The sequence below is a fragment of the Rhinoderma darwinii genome, chromosome 2 (genome assembly GCF_050947455.1).
Source record: "Rhinoderma darwinii isolate aRhiDar2 chromosome 2, aRhiDar2.hap1, whole genome shotgun sequence".
Lineage (NCBI taxonomy): Eukaryota > Metazoa > Chordata > Amphibia > Anura > Rhinodermatidae > Rhinoderma > Rhinoderma darwinii.
Genome location: NC_134688.1, coordinates 410,957,323 through 410,974,076, shown reverse-complemented (window position 1 = coordinate 410,974,076; position 16,754 = coordinate 410,957,323). Strand labels below are relative to the sequence as shown.

Sequence of the window (16,754 nt, the reverse complement as noted above, 5' to 3'; positions counted from 1 at the left end):
GTCGGCATAGCTGTATAAGGTCTTGTTTTTTGCGGGACGACTTGCAGTTTTTATTGGTACCATTTGAGAGTAGATGCGACTTTTTGATCACTTTTTATCACATTTTTTTAAAGTCAGGATTAACAGAAAACAGCAATTTTTCCATTGTTTTTTATTTTATTTTTTACGGCGTTCACAGTGCGGGTTAAATAATGTAACAGCTTTATAGTCGGGGTCGTTACGGACGCGGCGATACCAAATATGTGTAACTTTTTTGCTTTATTGTAGTTTTTTTTAATAGTAAAGCATTTTGTAAGGGGAAAAAGTGGGTTTTTCATTTTTTTTGTTTCACTTTTTTTTTATTAACTTTATTAAACTTTTTTTACTTTTTTACTAGTCCCACTAGGGGACTTCCCTATGCTCCGATCGCTATTATAATACACTGCAATACTTTTGTATTGCAGTGTATTACTGCCTGTCCGTTTAAAACGGACAGGCATCTGCTAGGTCATGCCTCCGGCATGATCTAGCAGGCATTCGCTCCAGGCAGACCTGGGGGTCTTTATTAGACCCCCGGCTGCCATAGAAGACACAGACACTCGGCGATTTTATCGCCGGGTGTCAGTGAGATGAGAGGGATCTCCCTCCCTCTCTCCAAAACCATTCAGATGTGGTGCTCGCTATTGTGCACCGCATCTGAAGGGTTAAACAGGTGAGATCGATACTAATATCGATCTCACCCGGCAGAGCAGGGACGCCCCCAGCCCTCAGCTGCCTCTGGCAGCCGAGAGCAGGGAGATTTCACGGCTCCCTGCTCTGTTTACTTTTTCTACAGCAGCGACGTAGAATAGCGGCGCTCTAGAATAAAGCCCACTAATGACCGCCGTAAAAAGACGTATCGGCGGTCATTAAGGGGTTAAACACTTTCTGCCCATTCAGAGCTGCATAGAATAATGAGGATGCGTATGCAGCAGAAAAAATGCTGCGCTTCTACACCGCGTTCCAAATTATTATGAAAATGTTATTTTTCGCTGATTTTCCTAAATAGTCGATGCAAATGACAGTCAGTATAATCTTCAAGCCATCAACCGTTGGAGTATAATGCGAATTTCATTGAACAAATCTCCTGATGATAACAGATTTTTTTTTTTAGAAGTAAAAAACTCAAAATGCACTGTTTCAAATTATTATGCACAACAGAGATCAAAACATTTTAAAGGTTGTAAAGAGAACTAAAATGGTAATTTGTTGAATTTGCAGCATCAGGAGGTCATATTTACAGAAATCAAAAGCTCTTTCAATCAAAAAAAACGTAGCAGGCCAAGTTACATGTTAACATAGGACCCCTTCTTTGATACCACCTTCACAATTCTTGCATCCATTGAATTTGTGAGTATTTGGACAGTTTCTGCTTGAATATCTTTGCAGGATGTCAGAATAGCCTCCCAGAGCTTCTGTTTTGATGTGAACTGCCTCCCACACTCAGATATTTTGCTTGAGGATGCTCCAAAGGTTCTCAATAGGGATGAGGTCAGGGGAACATGGGGGCCACACCATGAGTTTCTCTCCTTTTATGCCCATAGCAGCCAATGACACAGAGGTATTCTTTGCAGCATGAGATGGTGCATTGTCATGAATAATAGTTTTATGCACACTTGCAAACCTTTGGATGATCCTACACCTTGAGGTTCGCGGGACTTCTGAGGCACCAGCGGCTTCAAATACCTGTTTGCTGCTTTGCAATGGCATTTTAGCAGCTGCTCTCCTAATCCTATTAATTTGTCTGGCAGAAACCTTCCTCATTATGCCTTTATCTGAACGAACCCGTCTGTGCTCTGAATCAGCCACAAATTTTTTCACAGTACGATGTTTACGCTTAATTTTTCTTTAAATATCCAATGTTTTCATACCTTGTCCAAGGTATTGCACTATTTCACGCTTTTCGGCAGCAGAGAGATCCTTTTTCTTTCCCATATTGCTTGAAACCTGTGGCCTGCTTAATAATGTGGAACGTCCTTCTTAAGTAGTTTTCCTTTGATTGGGCACACCTGGCAAACTAATTATCACAGGTGTCTGAGATTGATTACAATGATCCAAAGAGCCCTAAGGGTATGTTCACACGCACTAATTACGGACATAATTCGGGCGTTTTTGCCCCGAATTACGTCCGAAAATAGCGCTGACAAACATCTGCCCATTGAAAGCAATGGGCAGACGTTTGTCTGTTCACACGAGGCGTAATTTACGCGCCGCTGTCAAATGACGGCGCGTAAATAGACGCCCGCGTCAAAGAAGTGACCTGTCACTTCTTTGGCCGTAATTGGAGCCGTTATTCATTGACTCCAATGAATAGCAGCGCCAATTACGTCCGTAATGGACGCGGCGTTCAAGCGCCTGCACATGCCGTTACGGCTGAAATTACGGGGATGTTTTCAGGCTGAAACATCCCCGTAATTTCATCCGTTACGGATGCCCTCGTGTGAACATACCCTTAGACACAATACCATCCATGAGTTTAAAGAGGCTCTGTCACCAGATTTTGCAACCCCTATCTGCTATTGCAGCAGATCGGCGCTGCAATGTAGATTACAGTAACGTTTTTATTTTTTAAAAACGAGCATTTTTGGCCAAGTTATGACCATTTTTGTATTTATGCAAATGAGGCTTGCAAATGTACAACTGGGCGTGTTGAAAAGTAAAAGTACAACTGGGCGTGTATTATGTGCGTACATCGGGGCGTGTTTACTACTTTTACTAGCTGGGCGTTCTGACGAGAAGTATCATCCACTTCTCTTCAGAACGCCCAGCTTCTGGCAGTGCAGATCTGTGACGTCACTCACATGTCCTGCATCGTGTCGGCACCAGAGGCTACAGTTGATTCTGCAGCAGCATCAGCGTTTGCAGGTAAGTAGCTACATCGATTTACCTGCAAACGCCGATGCTGCTGCAGAATCATCTGTAGCCTCTGGTGCCGATGTGTCCTCGCTCGTCTGACACGATGCAGGACCTGGGGAAGTGACGTCACAGCGTGATCTCTCGAGAACACGGCTGTGTCTGCAATGCCAGAAGCTGGGCGTTCTGAAGAGAAGTGGATGATACTTCTATACACAACGCCCAGCTAGTAAAAGTAGTAAAAACGCCCCGATGTACGCACATAATACACGCCCAGTTGTACTTTTACTTTTCAACACGCCCAGTTGTACTTTTGCAAGCCTCATTTGCATAAATACAAAAATGGTCATAACTTGGCCAAAAATGCTCGTTTTTTAAAAATAAAAACGTTACTGTAATCTACATTGCAGCGCCTATCTGCTGCAATAGCAGATAGGGGTTGCAAAATCTGGTGACAGAGCCTCTTTAATTGAAAAACTAATAATTAAATGTTTATGACACTTAAATCCAATGTGCATAATAATTTGGAACAAGGTGTAGTAGCTAAAGTGCTCCATAGAAAGTGAATAGAGCGGTGGTAGAGCATGCCCAGTACTGCTCCATTCACATGGGGCACTCGAGGACCCCTGTTCTCAGGATTGGTGTTCCAGTGGTTGGATTTCCACCACCGATCAGGCATTTAGCATCTATTCTGTGAATAGGTGATAAATGATCTAGGAAAACCCATTTAATTATTTTGTGTACACACCACATTGTGAGCAAGATTGTGAAAGTTGGGTCTATTCAGGGGCGTAACTAGGAAAGACTGGGCCCCATAGCAAACTTTTGACTCTGCCCCCCCTCCCCTGGGTATCACACAACCCCCCCCCCCCTTGTAGATAGTGCCTCCCTATAGATTCCACCACACAGCGCCCCCTATAGATGGTACCATACAGCGCCCTTGTAGATAACGCCATACAGCCCTCCCCCTGTAGATAACGCCATATAGCCCCCCTAAAAAAAATAAAAAATGGCCTATAGTTTGTCCTACAAAAGAGATGCATCCCCTATCCACAGGATAGGGGATACATGTGTGATCGCTGGCAGCTATAAGGAGAACGGGTCCCCCGAAGTTCTCCATCACAAACCTCGGATTTCCGGAGTCTGCGCAGTTCAAATAAAAATGAAAGGAGCGCTGGTCACGCATGCGCGCAAGCGCGACCGATGCACAAGTCCTTTCTATGGAGCTGCCGACAGACCCCGGAAGTCTGAGGTTTGTCATGGAGAACTTCAGGGGACTTTCGGTCCCCCATTCTCCTTATCGCTGCCAGCGATCACACATGTGTCCCCTATCCTGTGGATAGGGGATGCATGTCTTTTGTAGGAACAACCCCTTCAGTGGCGTCGCGCTATAGCAGCCATAGCGGCTGCTGGCGGAGCCTCCGGCCGGCGGGTGGCACGGGCCCCCTCATGATGTGGGACCCGTAGCAGACGCTACGGCTGCTATAGCGGTAGTTACGCCACTGGGTCTATTATAAACTGTATAAGCATGCATATCTCATCACATCAATATCTGAATAGATGATATAGTAAGGAAATGAGAAATGACCTTAAAAAAATGAACGTATTCACACATGATATAAAGCACATATGTGTAATCTGAAAATGCCGTATGTAGCCTGTTCTGTATCTAACACAGATGTTTTTATTTTTTTTAGTGTGTCCATTTGGGTTTTATGGTTTTGGATGCCAGGAGCATTGCCATTGTGAGAAACAGTGTTACTGCCATCCTGTGACCGGAAGCTGCAACTTTACCAATGAGCACAGAACTCTTCAGCTTTTATCAAAAGGTTTGTTTTACGTTATCATTCAAGATTGTGGTAATATAATTTATCAATATTATATTTTTACATAGATTGATAGGTTCATATGGCAGAAAAATACAAGGCTGATTTCAAGAGAAAACCGCTTCTAAATCCAGGCGGTTTTGGAGCGGATTTTTACATTTTGACTGGATATATATATATATATAACACAAAAAATGGTGACAGCACACTGCGAACACTAATGCCACCTAAGCCGCAAAGTATCAAAAAAATATGCATTCCACCTAAATCTACTTACAATAGGGAGGTTCTTAGCACACATTTTGATCAAATTGTGTGACCCCACCTGCCATGACAAGGCGATTTCTGAGGTGGGAACCTACGCTGCACATACACCCAGAACTGGGACTACATATATCTTGGCATGGTAGGAACCGGCGTCAAACTAATTAAAATCACCTAGGGCAGAATGGGACGAGTGCAAGTTCAAAAAATTGAGGCAGTCCTATATATACGTCACTAAAGTGTTAAAGGGGCTCTGTCACCAGTTTATCGATTCCCTATTTCCTAACTAGCCTTAGGCTACATTCACACGAGCGCATCCGTGAATCTGGTCCGTATGTGTTGCGTTATAGATCCGTGTGCTTTGCGAGTGGCCTGCGTTATTCACGCACTCGCAAAGCAGATTTTGTTTTTTTATTATTTTCAATTTAATTCATGCTCAAATCGCCTACCACACACAGATGAGCATCCGTGTGCGGTACGTGGTTTTCACGCACCCATTGACTTCAATGGGTACGTAGGTGTGTGAAAACGCACCAATATAGGACATGCAGTGAGTTTTACGCAACGGACTATCGCTGAGTGAAAACTGCATGTGTGAACAGCCCAATTGAAATCAATGGGTCCGTGTGCTGCGCGTGATTTCCATGCGCAGCACACGGAAGTTATTCACATTCGTCTGAATGAGCCCTAATAGGCGCTATGATGCTGATAACTACAGTGTTATTTGTTTTAAGAAACGTTTATTATTTGCAAAGTTATGAGCATTTTTCTAAATATGTAAATGAGCCTTTATTAGACAACTGGGAGGTAACAGCAGTGATTCTCCTAAGGTGGAGCTACCTCACAGCCTCTGACGCTGTCCAATCAGCATGAAGCTGCTTCACACAGTGTGAGAGACAGTCTAGAGGGAAGGGGGTCACTTCAAACAGCCATATCTCCAGCTGTGGACCACCTAGAACAGCGGCATATGAAAGATGAGTTTCTAATCTTTCATATGACACAGCTGTGACACAACCGGAGATCTCACGAGTTGAAAACAGTCGGGAATGAAAGCTGTATACTATATGATCACACTTTGTTGCTGGGCAGGGAAGGGAGAGAAGCTGTATCCTGATTGTACAGCGTCATACAGAAAACATTACACCGCACAGAATGAAAAGAAAGAGTCCCCTCCTATTTGGCTATTAGAGCCACATTAGCATATGAGATTCGTTAAGAGATAGGGAATTGATAAACTCGTGACAGAGTCCCTTTAATGAAACATTGAAGTCTCATACCTTCCAACAGTTCAGTTGGTGGCTGGACTGCCCCTAAACTTTGATGCAAAATGGGCAAGGCTTATGTATGTTTACATAAACATGGGAGTTTTTTGGGCGTTGTTCGGTAGGATTTAAAGGGGTTGCCCATTTTTTTATTTATTTATTTTTCTTATACATGTATTAGATACTCTGCTCATATATCTTCTTTATAACAGTGTGGTAGACCCTGTCTCTGCACTGTAGAATGGTATAGCCCGCAGATTAGTCCTGTGTAATGCATCTATGTATGGGCTAACTGAATTACTAAACTTGGCGTCAGTCGTGACCAACACACACACACACACACACACACACACACACACACACACACACACACACACACACACACACACACACACACACACACACACACACACACACACACACACACACACACACACCCCATGTGACTGCTAGCATTCAGTTAGGCAAAGGGTTACATTACATACATGTATTGGGGCAATATAGAGGACACATTTATGGGCTAGGTGAATAGCACTAATGGTGGAACACTGTGTGTATTTACATGTATAAAATGGCTGCCTGTCTCTAGGTGATGTTATTAACTGGTTGCCGACACAGGACGAGTATGCTCGTCCTGAGCGGCGAGCACTTCGCGCATTAGGACGAGCATACTCGTCCTGTGTGACAGCCGTCTCTGCCGTCTCTGTGTGTGCGATCGAGAGCGGGGCAACGGCTGTAATACACAGCCACGGCCCCGCTCTGACAGCGGAGAGGAGAGAAACATCTTCTCTCCGCTGTTAACCCTTTGAACGCCGCGATGACAGCTGATCGCGGCGTTCAAAGAGAGGGGACTGCACATTGATCGCGTCACAGAATATAACTGTGACGCGATCAAAGCCCACAACTCGTATGGCCAGACAGCCCAGGGTCCAGTGAAGGACCCCAGGGCTGTCTGAACATATTTCCTGTTGTTAGGGCATACTGAGGTATGTCCTAACAACTGCCTGTGTACGATCAGTAACAGGCTAATGTACTGGCATATAGATCTATGCCAGTACATTGCAGTTACAAAATAAAAATCAAAATAATAAATCCCTTTATGGGATTAACAAAAAAAGTTAAATGATTGTAAAAAAAAAATAATGGTAAATAAATAAATAAAAAGTAAATAAAATACACAGAAACACACATTTTTTATAATAAATAAACTTTTTAAAATATAAGTCCAAAAACATGAAATAATATAGACCTATTTGGTATCGCCACGACCGTAACAACGTGTACAACAAATGTATACCATTATTTATGATGATCGGTGTATGGTGTAAAAAAATAAATATTAAAACTGCTGCGCAACTGCTTTTTTTCTGCATTTTAATCTAATTAAAAATTTATAGAAATTAAACGATAATGTATTTGTACCAAAAAATGGTACGTACATAAAGTACAACTCGTCCCGCAAAAAACAAAGTCTCATACAACTACGTCGTACAAAAAATAAAAGCGTTATGAGCGTCGGGATGCAAAGAGGGAAATGTAAAAAAAATTGCTCTGTCCTCAAGGCTAAAATTGGCCGTGTCCTTAAGGGGTTAAAGTTAAAAACACACAGAGTAGGCCATTTAAGAGCTGCTCCTCAGACACTGAATGACATGATGATGAGATGTTGCTGTAGGTAGAAATACTTTATACTTCTCCGTAAAATACTATTACTATAAGGCTATGTTCACACAGGGCGGATACGATGCATAAAAGTACACTGCGTATCTGCCCTGGTCCCCGCAGGGAATTCCAGCCCAAAAAACCGCACCAGATACTAGTGCAGTTTTTCGGCTGGAATGTCCGCTGCGGCAAACCGCAGGTAAGGAAACATTACTCATGCCATCTTTGGTCTATTCAGTTATCCTATCGATGCATTAGTATGGACTAATCTGTGGGCTATTACCATTATTACTACTTTTTTTTTAATGGAGGCTATGGCACTGATAAGAAAGAGAGAAATTCTTCTCACATATCGAATACATGTATATTAGAAAATTGTATGATTTCCTATTCTATAAATAAACACCGGACAGCCCCTTTATGTTACATGAATTTCAGATTGAAATGTTGAGGCTTATACTCCTGCTACCATCTGTTTTATTTTATATAATGTTTCAGCTGGCTCCTGCATGGAATCCGTGTTACACTCAGCCTGGTGGAAAGCTGTCCCCTCTGATGCCAAAGTAACTTACCTTACCGAGTAAGAATTTTACCTCCATTTAATAATTTACTGTGTGTTTTTACTTTTTGATTTTATTTAACCCCTTCCTGACAACCACCGTGTATGTGTGTGTGTATATATATATATATATATATATAATGTCACTGTCGGGACGGGGTTCCCACAAAGCGCAGTACAGTTACGTCGCATTGATGGTGCGTGCTCCGCTTCTGAGCCTGCACAATCACCGCCGAGTGTCAGCTGTATGTTACAGCTGACACCCTGCTGTAACGGGTAGGACCGGAAAACCCCAAATTGCCATTTTTTATTATTGGCGAAAAAATGAAAAAAAACTATACATAATTGGTATAGGTGCGTCCGTAACGAGCCAAACTGTAAAACTTCGTAATGTATCCCACAGGGAAAACTCAAAAAAAAATAAATTAAAAAAAATCTGAAAAACAACGCCAGACTCGCTGTTTTTAGGTCACATCTCCTCCCAAAAAAATTGAATAAAAAGTGATCATAAAGTCACAATTACCCCAAAATAGTACCAATAAAAACGACAGCCCGTCCCACAAAAAAAAATCCCTGATATTACTTTTTTTATTTTTGCGTGGACAAAGCTGTGAGTCTTCGTGTATGGCGAGACAGAAATCAAATGATGATTTTTTTTTTTTTTAAAAAGTGATTTTATTTTTCAAAAGCTGCAATACATGAAAAAAAGTATATAAATGTGTTACTGCCCTAATCGTATCGTCCCGCAGAATACAGTTAACATGTAATTGCTTGTTTTTGGTCAGTTCCTCTTCCAAAAAATGAAATAAAAAGTGATCAAAATGTCATATGTCCCAAAATGGTACCAATAAAATCCACAGACCGTCTCGCAAAAAACAAACCCTCACACAGCTCCATCAACCGAAAAATTAAAAAAAAGTTATGGCACTAGTAATGAGGTGATGAAAGAACATCGTGATGTGCAGGCCAGAGAAGAACATTCCTTAATTTTTAGGGCCCTAGTACTTAGGAACTACGAAGGGAAGGGACATAGCACGTCTGCTGGAAGCGATGGTGCCCGTATTATACCTGGGAAACCCTTTACCAGCACTCCATCCGAGAGATTATGACGATCTCAGGTTGCCTAACCTGAATGATTCCAGCAGTCCTCTGGGCCCAAACTCATTTAAGACCAGTGCAGCGGTTTGTCCTCTGTGTGGGACAAGGACTAATCCCCCCCCCCCTAGACAAAAGGGTAAAGGTTCCTTCGGCGGTGGGAATATCGCTAAACTGGTGCTAATATCAGGTCATCTCCAGAAAGGAATCCCTTGGAGACCAAGCTCTCAACTAGTAATCACTACAGATGCCAGCAGTTGGGGTTGGGGAGCCCACACATCCTCTTCTCTGCTCCAAGGCTTATGGGTCCCCTCATAGAAAAAGCTTCTTCCAATCTAAGACCACTGTCGGCAGTAAAAGAGGCGCTATGGGCTGTACAATCTTCTCTGCAGGGGAGACATATAAAGGTCCTATCAGACAATATAACCACCGTGGCATACCTGAACAAACCGGGGAGCCAGGAGCAAAATCCTGTACCAAGTAGCAGCTCAGATCTTATTCTGGCCAGAAAAGAACATCCTCTCCCTGACAGCTGTTCATGTAAGAGGCAAAGAAAACATAACAGCAGATTTTCTCAGCAGAGTCTCTCTGAGGAAAGGAGAGTGGAAGTTAAAGAGGCTCTGTCACCAGATATTGCAACCCCTATCTGCTATTGCAGCAGATAGGCGCTGCAATGTAGATTACAGTAACGTTTTTATTTTTAAAAAACGAGCGTTTTTGGCCAAGTTATGACCATTTTTGTATTTATGCAAATGAGGCTTGCAAAAGTACAACTGGGCGTGTTGAAAAGTAAAAGTACAATGTATTATGTGTGTACATCGAGGCGTTTTTTACTTCTTTTACTAGCTGGGTGTTAGGAATGGGAGTGTATGATGCTAACGAATCAGCATCATCCACTTCTGTTCGTTAACACCCAGCTTCTGGTAGTGCAGACACACAGCGTGTTCTCGAGAGATCACGCTGTGACGTCACTCACTTCCTGCCCCAGGTCCTGCATCGTGTCGGCCACATCGGCACCAGAGGCTACAGTTGATTCTGCAGCAGCATCAGCGTTTGCAGGTAAGTAGCTACATCGACTTACCTGCAAACGCCGATGCTGCTGCAGAATCAACTGTAGCTTCTGGTGCCGATGTGTCCTCGCTCGTCCGACACGATGCAGGACCTGGGGCAGGAAGTGAGTGACGTCACAGCGTGATCTCTCGAGAACACGCTGTGTCTGCACTGCCAGAAGCTGGGCGTTCTGAAGAGAAGTGGATGATACTTCTCGTCAGAACGCCCAGCTAGTAAAAGAAGTAAACACGCCCCGATGTACGCACATAATACACGCCCAGTTGGCCTTTTACTTTAAACACGCCCAGTTGGACTTTAGCAAGCCTCATTTGCATAAATACAAAAATGGTCATAACTTGACCAAAAATGCTCGTTTTTTAAAAATAAAAACGTTACTCTTATCTCCATTGCAGCGCCTATCTGCTGCAATAGCAGATAGGGGTTGCAAAATCTGGTGACAGAGCCTCTTTAAATCTTTACATCTTGAAATGGGGGATACTAGCTCTGGACCTGTTCGCTTCAAGAAAAAAAACAATCAAGTCCCAGATTTTTATTCTTTCACACAGGGACAATGCAGTGAAGGTAAATGCAATGTCCCAGAATTGTCCGAGAACTCTTCTTTATGCCTTCCCTCCATTTTGCTCGATACCAAGGGTGTTGGCAAAGATCCAAGAAGAGCATGCCAGAGTAATTATGATTGCTCCTCATTGGACCAGGAGATCTTGGTTCCCTCTTCTCCTCCAGCTGGCAGCAGGGAATTACTGGCCTCTTCCTTCCCTACCTACTTCTATCTCAGGGACCAGTTTGTCATCCGAACACCCTTCAATTTTGGCTGACGGGTTGGATGTTGAACGATTGATCCTAAGAAATATGGGGTTTTTCAGATGGTGTAATTTCAACTATTTCAAATAGCCGAAAGAAAGTAATTTGTAACATATCTAAGAGTCTAGAAGAAGTTCATCTCCTTTTCTCTGCATAAATGGGATGGTTCTTCTAAACCTAGCATTGCCTTAATCCTGGACTTTTTACTGAAAGGCCTGGAAATAGGCCTAAAATCCAGAACTCCTAAAAGTGTATATGTCAGCTCTGAATGCTTTTTTGGACTGTAAATTAGCTGAGAATTTTTTTTACGTCTACATCCAGTAGTCCATTCTACAGTACCCCCCTTAGACTTAAATCTAGTACTGTCAATAATCTCAGGTGCTCCCTTTGAACCGATGTCTGACATCTCTCTCCCAGGCTTCTAACATTTAAAACCATCTTTCTTCTGTCAATTACAACAGGCAGAAGAATTAGAGAATGGCAGGCTTTTTCCTATAAAGTTCCATACTGATAGGATCATCTTATGACACCAGCCTTCCTTCCTTCCAAAGGCCGTATCGAAATTCCACTGTCAACAGGAAATTTCATTAACTTTCATTTTTCCCCAACCCATCTTCCAGCAAAGAACAGGAATACCATCAACTAAGATGTCAGAATATGTGTTCTTGGCTATCTATTGTCAAGGAATCACTACTTGAGCAATTCCCCAGAGTGAACGGTTATGGAATTGCTATTCAAGTAATTCCCCGAAGGCAGCTGTAGACTGTCTGGATCAAGCGTACAAGTAAATCTGCTACCTCAAGTCCGTCACCACTCTGGTCAGCAGAGTCTAAGGCTATTCTATGGTCTTCACCACAAGCCTGCTGCAAGGCAGGTTGGATTTGGCAGCATAGAACCCAGGTTGCTTTTACAAAATAAGGTGTTGGACAGGAGGTGCACTTGCAGGCAATTCCAGAACGCATAACCAGAAAGCTAGAGCGGTAATAAACAAGAAGATTTCAAACCAGGAGAGCCTAAAGGTCCAAATCGCAAAACAGAAGTATACCAGTAATTGCAGAGGTCGAAACCAGCTTTGAGCAGAATATCCAAATAAGTGAGCAGAGGGTAGATCCAGAGACCAAGCTAAAGTCCAGTTCAAAGAGTCCAAGTGGTCAAGGTAATTCAGGGTGTAACCAGGAGCTTGATCTGACACATGCATTCACAAGCAACAAACAAGAAACTGAACAGACTCAAATACTCCTCCCTTGGCCCTGATAGGTTGCAGACAGTGAAAACAGATTGGTTCTTCATTTCAAACCAGGGCCACCCAGACTCTTGGCTAGTAGTCATGACAACCTAAAAGTGATCGACGTTTCCTAACACCTATAAAGAGTTGCTGACTTCAGAAAGATTGACCATCTCCTTGTCCAATTTCAAGGGAAAAACAAAAGAATGGCAGCAAGTAAATCCATTATTGCACGATGGCTTAAAATGGCCATTTCCGCTTGTTATCAAAACAAAAATATAACGCCCCCAGTGGGATGAAAAGCACGTTCTACTAGAGAAGTTTCCACATCATGGGCTGAAGGGGCTTCTACTTCTGTTGATCAGATTTGTTGGGCTGCTGCCTGGGCTAAACCCTTGACTTTCTTTATTCATTATAAATTAGGCTTCGTTCACATCTGCGTTGGGACTCCGTTCATGGGTTCCGTCAGAGCTTTTCGTCAGGGGAACCCATGAACGGAATCCAAACCGAAACCATAGGTTTCCATTTGCATCACCATTGACTTCAATGGTGTAGGATCCGGTGCAAATTGTTTTCGTTTGTCACCGTTGTTTTAGGGTTCCATCATTTTGACTGAATAAATACCGTAGTAGACTGCGCTATTCATTCCGTTAAATTGACGGAACCCTTAAACAACGCTGTCAAACGGAAACCATTTACACCGGATCCGTCACCATTGAAATCAATGGTGATGCAAGCAGAAACCTATGGCTTCAGTTTGGATTCCGTTCATGGGTTCCCGACTGAAAGCTCCGACAGAACCCATGAACGGAGTCCCAACGCAGATGTGAACAAACCCTTAGATGTTTTGTCAGAGAGGGACTTGTCTTTTGGGCGTAAAGTCCTTTCGGCAGTTGTCCCTCCCTAAAATCCAAAACCTCTGTTATTCCTCCTAGGAGTGCCATTGTGGAGGTGCCAGGAAAAGATGAAAATTACTCGGTGGAAACACCCCAAAAGTAACTCCATTTGGGAAACTGCACCCCTTGATGACTCATCCAGGGGTATGGTGAGAATTTTGACTCCAAAGGTTTTTTGCTGAATTAAATAGAATTAAGCCGTGAAAATTACTCTTACCGGTAATTGTATTTTCCGTAAACCTCCACAACGGCGCAGGGTTTTTCCTCCCATAGTTTTTGGGTAGTTTATACTTAAATATTGAATCAAAGAATAGAGTTACATTGATATTACTGGATAAGGTATGGAGGAGGGGCCTTTTATTTCTGTGTCCATGTTGTTTCCTGTTCCTCGAGAGGTGAGGAATCCTGCTATGGGTGCCGTTGTGGAGGTTTATGGAAAATCCATTTACCGGTAAGGGTGATTTTCATCTTTTTCATTTTCAAAACTTTGGAGTCAAAATTCTCACTATACCCATAGGTGATTTATCAAGGGGTGTAGTTTCCCTAATGGAGTCACTTTCGGGTATTTCCACTGTACTAGTACTACAGGGGCTCAGCAAATTCGACATGGCGCCCACACACCATTCCATAAGCCAAAGGGCGCTCCTTCCCTTCTGAGCACTACTGTGTGTCCAAACAGCAGTTTATGACCGCATATGACGAATTGCTGTATTTGGGAGAAATTGCTTTACAAATGTTAGGGTGCTTTTTCTCCTTTAGTTCTTGTGGAAATGAAAAAAAAAAAGAATAATTTGTTAATCTAAATTTTTTCCCAATAAAAAAAAGGTTTTTCATTTTTATGGCCTACTTCCAATTTTCGCAAAAAATCTGTAGTGTGAAAATGCTCACTATACCCCTAGATAATTTCCTTGAGGGTTGTAGTTTCCAAAATGTGGTCACTTGTGGTGGAGTTTTCAGTGTTTTGGCCCCTCAGGGTCTTTGCAATTGCGACATGGCCTCCACAAACCATTCCAGCTAAATTTGAACTACAAAAGTCAAATGGCGCTCCTTCTCTTCTGAGCCCTGCCATGTGCACAAACAGCAGTTTATGACCACATATGGGGTTGCCGTACTCGGAAATTTTTATTTATTTTTTTTACAAATGTTGGGGTGCTTTTTCGCCTTTACTCCCTGTGGAAGTGAAAAAATTCTGTGTTTTATTGGGAAAAATTTAATTTTTCATTTTCACAGCCCAATTCTAATAAAGTCTATGAAACCCCTGTGGGGTCAAAATGCTCACTACACGCCTAGATGAATTCCTTGTTGGGTGTTGTTTCCAAAATGGGGTGTTTCCTTTGTTTTGGTACCAGTAGACTTCTTCAAACCTGTCATGGTGGCTAAAATCTAATAAAAAGAAGGCCCCAAAATCCACTAGGTTCTCCCTTGCTTCTAAGGCCTGTGCTTCAGTCCATTAGCACACTAGGGCAGAATGTGGGATATTTCTAAAAACTGCAGAAAGTGGGTAATACATTTTTATTGTATTTTTCTGATAAAACCTGCGTTACAGAAAAAAATTGAATCAAAATGAATTTTTACAAAAAAAAATAAAAATGAAATTTGTACATTTGACCTCTACTTTGCTTTAATTCCTGTGAAACGCCTAAAGGATTAAGAAACTTTGTAAATGCTGTTTTGAATACTTTGAGGGGTGCAGTTTTCAAAATGAAGTGATTTTATGGCGGTTTGTAAAGTATGGGCCCCTCAAAGCCACTTCAGAACTAAACTGGTCCCTGTAAAAATAGCCTTTTAAAATATTTTCTTGAAAATGGGAGAAATTTCTGCTAAAGTTCTAAGCCTTGTAAGGTCCTAGAAAAAGAAAAGGATGTTCAAAAAACGATGCCAATCTAAAGTAGACATGGGAAATGTTAATTAGCAACTATTTTGTGTGGTATAAACTATCTGTCTTACAAGCAGAAGGATATAAATTTATAAAATTGCAAGATAATTGGTGATGTTACAAGTACATTTTACAGTTTAGTGATTTTTTTTAATTTATGTTTTCACATCTAAAGTGGCCATCCCCTATTAATTTATGGTTTTACAGAAGACGACCGTGAAAATATGTATACAAATTACAAACTATACAACCCAGGTAGAGATACCTGGTAGATAGCCGACCTGTTCCACTAAGAGATTATTTTAGATGACGATGTTCTAGAGGATATTAATACTTAAAATTAATTATTTTAATTAAATTTCAACTGTTAACTTGAACTTAGGGACTGTTCACATAAGACAACCATAGATGCAATGGTCACAGTTAAAGGGGTATTACCATCTTTGTCTGTTATGGTATACCGCTAGAACTTGTACATAAGGCGGCACCTCCCAGATGAATAGAAAATGTGGTTTTATTATTGAATATTTGTATGTTTGTATACTAATTATTGGTATGGTAATCGGTTGCAAACATTTATTGGTAATTCTCAATTTTTTTGTTGGTAGTGGTTGACATCACTATTATAATAAATATTGTCCAAGAGTTGACACGTCAATCAGTGCACAAGTATTTGCAATAAAATGAATAATTTTCTTCATAGAAAATGACCCCCCCCCCCCCCCATTGTTTAAAGGCTGTGTAAACCTTTGAAAGGCAATTATTATTATTATTTTTTAATAAAAAGGTGTCCGTGTGTTTGGTGCAACTTTATAAATAGTTTTTATTAGAAATGTCTTTTTTGAGATGCAGCTGCTCTGTATTCTCTATACACAGCAGCTGTATCTAGAGCTATTCACTGAATAAGTCAGTCCCGCGGACCTGACCGGTTCAGTGACAGCGGGTCCTGCGTAACCGGTAAACTATCACATTAAATTAATAACTTAGATGTGATCGTTTACAGGTGGATTCTGCGTGTCCGAGACCAGCAGGACCCGCTGTCACTGAATCCTGTCAGGTCCGCGGGACTGACTGATTCAGTGAATAGCGAATGATATACAGAGCAGCTGTATCTCAAAAAGTAAAACCAATTTTTTATAAAAAGTATTTATAAAGTCACACTAAACACGGATACACCTTTTTATTAAGAAAAAAAAATGCCTTTCAATGGTTTACACAGCTTTTAATGCAGAAGAGAAAGTTGGTCTTCACCTGAAATGTGAAATAAATGGGCAGATGCTAATCTTCTGTGACTGCAATGCAAATGCAAAGCAAACAAACACAAAGATAAAGCAGCACCCTATGGGTGG

The 16,754-nt window shown here is 41.8% G+C and overlaps 1 protein-coding gene across 2 annotated transcripts in view; it reads left to right on the top strand.

Annotated features, from left to right (window-relative positions):
* Positions 1 to 16,754, top strand: part of NAGPA (N-acetylglucosamine-1-phosphodiester alpha-N-acetylglucosaminidase) — a 41,742-nt gene that overhangs the window by 18,824 nt on the left and 6,164 nt on the right. For both annotated transcript variants that reach the window (XM_075854192.1, XM_075854193.1), the window contains exons 9-10: positions 4,569 to 4,700; positions 8,381 to 8,462. In XM_075854192.1, the coding sequence (XP_075710307.1) occupies positions 4,569 to 4,700; positions 8,381 to 8,462 (214 nt within the window). The remainder of the gene's footprint in view (positions 1 to 4,568; positions 4,701 to 8,380; positions 8,463 to 16,754) is intronic.